This window comes from Oryzias latipes, chromosome 9, assembly GCF_002234675.1.
Source record: "Oryzias latipes chromosome 9, ASM223467v1".
NCBI classification, from domain to species: domain Eukaryota; kingdom Metazoa; phylum Chordata; class Actinopteri; order Beloniformes; family Adrianichthyidae; genus Oryzias; species Oryzias latipes.
This window is the reverse complement of record NC_019867.2, coordinates 1,502,263-1,508,503: the sequence shown is the minus strand read 5'-3', so window position 1 is coordinate 1,508,503 and position 6,241 is coordinate 1,502,263. Positions and strand designations below refer to the sequence as shown.

The window sequence follows — 6,241 nt, the reverse complement described above, 5'->3', positions numbered from 1 at the left end:
TAACGATTGATTGATTGATTGATTGATTGATTGATTGATTGATTGATTGATTGATTGTTAAAATCTTTCTGTCTGAGAAAAGGTTTTAGTTGACTTGACCTAAAATATTTAAAAGATCTTTTAGAGTTAAATCGATCTTGGATTGAGGTACAGTTGACAGGTGAGACCTCTCCCGGACAGTCTTGTGCTCCTCATGTCATTTAGAGAAAGTCATGAAATCCCTGCGGTTCTCGAACGCAGCAGCATTTTTTCCTTCAGGCCAACAGCTTCAGATCTGAAAAAGAGAACTTTTGGTTTTCCAGCTCTTCCATGTGTGTTACCACGGAAATGCACACAGCCACACATCTGTTCGACATGTTGCTAACAGAAGAGAATAGCAGAAACAAAGAAGTTCATGTCTTATTGGAGACATTTTTAGTTCTGCAGATGTTACAATGCACACTTCTGAATGTGGAATAATCCTGCAGTTGGACTGAAGTGCAGCACAAACCAACAGAAACCACAAAGGCCTAACCATTCAACAACAACAAAATATAAATTATGAGGTAGATACGTAGAACCCCAAACCACGGCCCTCAGCAGGCTGAGAACGGGGAACAAACTGAACCACAGCTGCCAAAAACCACCATAACGGAAAAGCTTTTAATCTGAAAAGCTGCAAAGGAAAAGACAAAACATTTCACAGAAAATGGAAAAAATGAAGGTGAAAAAATAAACAAGAAAATTGGTTTCTTTCAAGAAATCAAAACAAAAACTAAGACAAACAAAAAAAAAATACGTATATATAGAAGTCATGAATTGATAGGGGAAAAAAAATGAAAAAGCAAAGTTTCTGCAGGAGAGCAACCAGAAGAGGAGCTGGACGCTGAGACGCTTTCCAAGGCAGCAAACAGAAACTCTAAACTACAAGAGGAACATGGCGACCAGTCCAGCAGGTCCTGAGGAAGACCACGGTGACGAGTCCAGCAGCATGAGGAAGACCACGGTGACTGTCACCAGGGAAGAATGTCACGACTCACTTTTGTTCTCCAAATGTCACTGAGGGAGAAAAAACCCAACCCGACCTTTAAAGAACCAAAGCAGCATCTGCTGTTCAGTGAAACAAAGCTGTAAAGAAACGTTTCCACAGCCTCAGAGCAGCAAACGACCCGACGTCCTGCCGCGAGGCAAGAACAAATGCATGAGAGCAGCACAGGGTTCTGTGGGTCCGTCACAGGAGCGCCACGGTCCAGAGGAAGCAGGAACATCTGCTGCTGTGGGAGACATGGAGCTGAAGAAAAACTAAGAAGCTTTATCTTCTTCCAGCTTCTTTCTGAACAAAACAGGGAAAATCCTTTTCTTCCCGATAAAAGTTGGATGAAATAAAGTTAAATTTATGAAAACACTATTTACTTTGGCTTCAAATGAAAGAAAACGTCATAAAAAAAAGGTTTTCATCCGGAAAACTCATGAGAAACTGGGCTCTGACAGGCTCACGTGCACACTCTGATGAGTTCACGTGCGCGCATGCAGCCTGAATGAAGGTCACAGATCTTAGGAACAAAAATCCACAGGCAGGTGAGTTCCTGAAGCAACAACACTTTTCCAATGCTTTACTGTGGATCCCAAAGACAGCCACCATCTATTCACCGTGTATTGCATTCACGTTTTACAATAGAAACAAAAACAGTTCCAGTGTGGTCAGACAAGAGTTCTAGTTTACGTTTGGTTCACTGAAAATGCTCTTTTTGACATGTTCTAATAGCATTTTTCTGATGACGGAGGACAGAAATGAAAAAAGTACGACTGAAAATGACATTTCTGAGGTTTTCTTTATTCAAATTGTTGTGAATCAGGAGCAGATGAAAAAAATGATCCTATTTGTGACATAGAAAATATGCTGGGCGGGGCCACAGGCTCCCTTCTCCGCCCCTTTCTGATCGTCCAACAGATCCATGAACGTCTTTGTTTTCCTGGTCGGAGCTGGAATCTGGTTCAGAACTGGACGGATGGATGGATCTGATGTTGCTGCTGTTTTTGATGCCCCGCTAATGTTAGAATGGGGTGGTGAGGGGCCATAGAGGGGGATGATGGGGAATCAGCAAAGGTTTACTCCACGCCAAAGGTTCCGCCCACAACTTAGAGGTGAATTTCTAATGAAGTCCTGCCGCTCTGCAGACACTAGAAAACGACATCAGGTTCATGGATTTTGGCTAAAGATGTCATAATCATAGTTAAAAGACCACTGGGAACACTTTGAAAATGGATCAGAAGATGATCTGAGTGGGACTTTAATGCGTTGTGGAAATGGGGGCGTGGTCTCTGGAATGACAGGTGACAGTCAAATCGTCACCACCTCCCCAGGTTCACAGTGTTCCAACAATATTTGAGGATTCAAGATAACAGAAGGAGCTCCAGAAGGGATTTTGGTGCTTTTATTATTATTATTTTAAAGGGATTCTGCCTTTTGAGCATTGAGGTTGATGGTTAAAGTCCCAGTCTGCCTGTGGGGGGAGGACCCCCTCTCCTCTCCTAATTGGACTGAACTGCTGTTTGCCGTCGGTTGGAGTCGCACCTGATGCTTCAGGTGTTTGAGGTTGAAAAAAGGAGCCGCTGAGCCTCAGGGCCTCGTGAAAGGTCAGCCCTGTCAGCGAAGCACTGATGAGCTCATTGTTAGGATTGGGCGGCGAGAGGAAGACGCATCATCTCCGTTTGAGCTGAAGAAAACCTGACAGGAAGCTGGGAGCTGACGGTTCGCTGCTGACATCAGTCACCCTTCAGCATCAGAAAAACACCTTTTAGGTCACCAAGCATCTTCCCACTGATTTACAGTCATGAGTGACATTTACAGGAATAAATAATCTCTACATGTCAGTTATAGTTGACAGAAAACTTTAAAAAACTTTTTCTTTTCATCTGGACCAGCTCACTTAAATAATGCAGGGTCACACTACAAAATAACTTTTCAATTTTTTTTTAACTCTTCTGAGCATAAAACCCACAGTTAAGGGGTGTGTTAATTTAAAAATGTTTATGATCTATTTGTTCAATGCTTCTTTGTGTAGTTTTAGGTCAAAGAAATTAATTGTATTTTTACTGTCTGGTTCCTGAAGATCTAAAATTTTTAGCAAACGGTAGTTTTGCACATTTCTTCCATTTAAGTGAAGCTTTTTTGAAACAAAAGCCACATCTGAGAAATCTTAAGTGCACTACATATACTTTCAGACTTTGTCAAAACTGGTCTTGTGATTCATTAATATAAATATATTTATTAGGTGTGGTTTAAAACAGGAATCTGGTTCTTTGGCGCCCCCTGCTGGGCCTGGAGTGTTACTCCAACAGAGATCTCAGCTTCATGTTTCTGCTGTGGGAATAAAAACTTAAAGATCTAAAAAGTGAAGCCAGTTTGTTTCATGTGTAAGTAGAGTATTTTGCAAAAGTAATGAGTAAAACCCTGATTCAGAAGTGTCAAACCACGCCAGGTCAACATGCCAATGGTTTTTATTCAAAGATAAAAGACGCAGCGATTTTAAAAAAGGCTTTGACGTCTGCTCTTCAAAAAACACGACAGTTCAGTTGGGTATTGCAGGTAAATGTTTGAAGCTCCGCCCCCCCAGCATCTGGTCCCAGCGGTACCAGGTTCTGATGGAAAGTGAATGGCGTTTTTCCACAGTGACCGCGCGGCACGTTGAGTCTGACCGCACCGTCAGCGGATTCAAGTTTAACAAAATGCTGTAAACATTCAGACAGAAACACTGCAGAAAACGGTCACAGTTGGGTGAAGTTCTGATGGAAGTAAAAGCAAAACGTCTCACACATCAACGTTCTTGTGCAGTTTAAGAACAAAAAAGCACCTGGGAACATTTAGCTGCTCATACCCACTTCACCGTCTGAAACAAGCGACTCCATAAAAAGCTCTTTTAGCAAATGTTTTCACTTCAGGAAAAATAACCACAAAACAAGACCTCTTTATATAAAAAACGGTTTTTAACATTTTTCAGTATAAAACATTACAGATTGTGGAGCCAATCAAACAAATTCATCATCAACAGTTTAAATTGTGAATTCCCAGTCAAACGTTCTACAATAAAATACAAAGGGTTCTGTTAGGGATGTTTGAACTTTTTCTAACGATGGGAAAAATAGAACACAAAGCCTAACAATCACTCTTTGTTTGCTATAATATTAATAATAAAAAACAAAACAAATGTGAACTCCTGGTCCGAAAAAGAAAACCCAAGTCCAAAAATTTCTGGTCAACGTGGCGTCTATGCAGTCTTCTGCTGGCCCTTCTTCCCGATGAGGGATTTGTGGATGTGGGGAATGACACCTGCAGGCAGACCAGACCACGTTCCATTACACGTTTCACAAATAAAGCTTTTCAGAAGAAGAAGAAAAACCTCACCTCCACCGGCAATTGTTGCCTTGATAAGAGAGTCCAACTCTTCATCACCACGAATTGCCAGCTGCAAATGCCGGGGAGTGATACGCTTCACCTTCAAGTCTTTGGAGGCGTTTCCTGCCAACTCTAGTACCTGTTTAAAGTAAATAGTCTATAAATGAGCCCAGAGCAGTAATTAAAGGCATCATTCTGAAGGATTACCTCGGCGGTGAGGTACTCCAGGATGGCAGCGCTGTACACGGCTGCTGTGGCTCCAACGCGACCGTGGCTGGTTGTGCGGGTCTTCAAGTGCCTGTGGATACGACCCACCGGGAACTGCCAGAACCAGACAGAGTGTTACAGAGCAAAGCCAAGCAGCAGAGTCTCACTGATTAGGCAGAGATGCGATCAACACCTGCTGCAAAGCCACAAACCGACACATTCGCTGAGGTTTACCTGCAGCCCAGCCCTCTGCGAGCGAGAAACCGCCTTTGCCTTGGCCTTCCCGCTGTCTTTTCCTGCCTTTCCTCCAGCCTGCAGGAATCAGAAAAAAATAAAACAAAACAACATGTGGGGCTTAAAATAGGGACATGGGAGGCGCCAATTCTCAACTTCAAAGCAAAGAAAGTTAAAAACATTTTTGTTGACATTTTGCAATCACCTGATATGAAAGAAAAACTAATTTACAAAGTAAAATGCTAGTCAGGCATTTATTAAATGTGAAGATGGACTTCAAAATAAAAGGCCAACCCGGTGGGGTGTAACGTTACAGAAGCCGGGAGACTCAGACTCATGTTGGTTTCCCGCCAATCAAAAATTAAAAACAAATCAGACGCGGCAATATGAGCCGCCACCGGAAACAATATGACTTAAACCACATTTAAAATCTTAGGAATCATCTACACCCAAAACAAGGGATAAAATGACAAAGATTGTGATTTTTAGCGAAACGCTCCCGCGTCAAGCAGACAGACAAAAACAGCGCTCAACTCTTCGCCAAGTTGCTCAAATAAAAGTTTCTCATGGAAATCTACGACACCGAGAATCCAGAAACGGATATAAATTCGGTTTTCCTTTATTTTTTCGGTCTGAGAAACAAGGAATAAGCAGCTTTAGTAATGAACACAGCAAAGCAACCGTTAACCGCTGGCTAGCGTTAGCATGCTAACGCAGACTTCGGTTACTTTAACAACGGGCCACTTTCAACGCTATCGACTCCGACCAGAGAGCAGCCTGCGACGAATCACCGGAGCAACCGAAACGAGACGCAACAGCGAACCAACGGCCGCACACGTCCCGAATCCTCCCGGTGAAGTTGGGCGTCGTGCTATTAACGCACTAGCTGTCAGTTAGCCTTTCGACAAACACTCCTCCGGTCGATTTTTCTCAGCTCACATTCAAAAAGAGCACTCTCCTTAGTGCACCTTCGAGGCAGCACAGACGTACCGACACCGCGAACGTTACATTTAACGGTAACTTGGGCTCACGTACCATTTTTTCGCCTCGTTATTTGATTGTAGAACTGAGTGAAAGGCAAACAATTTCAGCTCCCGAAAGCAAAGAAACAATAAACCCTTTTGCAAATCTTTCGGAAGCAACCCCTCATGGGAGGCTGGACAGCCAATCAGGCTGTTTATTGTTGCTTCGAATCCCGGCGTCAGCCAATCATCAAACAGCTTGTAGAGAATGTACCCATCCCCCACATTTAGACCATCGTGCCTGTCTTTGCGCACGAAACCAACAAGTAGGCGGGACCAGTGTGTGTGTGTGTGTGTGTGTGTGTGTGTGTGTGTGTGTGTGTGTGTGTGTGTGTGTGTGTGTGTGTGTGTGTGTGTGTGTGTGTGTGTGTGTGTGTGTGTGTGGAATGTCCTTTCAGGGACA

At 43.2% G+C, this 6,241-nt stretch overlaps 1 protein-coding gene across 1 annotated transcript; it reads right to left on the bottom strand.

The window, feature by feature from the left end:
- Nucleotides 1–3,462: 3,462 nt before the first annotated feature.
- On the bottom strand, nt 3,463–6,056 carry LOC101170644 (histone H2A.V). Its single transcript, XM_011493200.3, has 5 exons — nt 5,852–6,056; nt 4,817–4,894; nt 4,583–4,696; nt 4,385–4,514; nt 3,463–4,309 (listed from the first exon to the last, which is right to left on the bottom strand). Exons 1-5 carry the CDS (start codon nt 5,852–5,854, stop codon nt 4,248–4,250), a joined length of 387 nt encoding a protein of 128 aa, XP_011491502.1. The 5' UTR covers nt 5,855–6,056; the 3' UTR covers nt 3,463–4,247.
- Between the last annotated feature and the right edge of the window lie 185 nt (nt 6,057–6,241).

Excerpts from the sequence above, each read along its gene's own strand:
- LOC101170644 (XM_011493200.3), bottom strand. Across the intron at positions 4,697-4,816 it reads CGCAGAGGGCTGGGCTGCAG|TTCCCGGTGGGTCGTATCCA; the intron begins GTAAACCTCAGC and ends TGGTTCTGGCAG. Across the intron at positions 4,310-4,384 it reads GGCAACAATTGCCGGTGGAG|GTGTCATTCCCCACATCCAC; the intron begins GTGAGGTTTTTC and ends GTCTGCCTGCAG.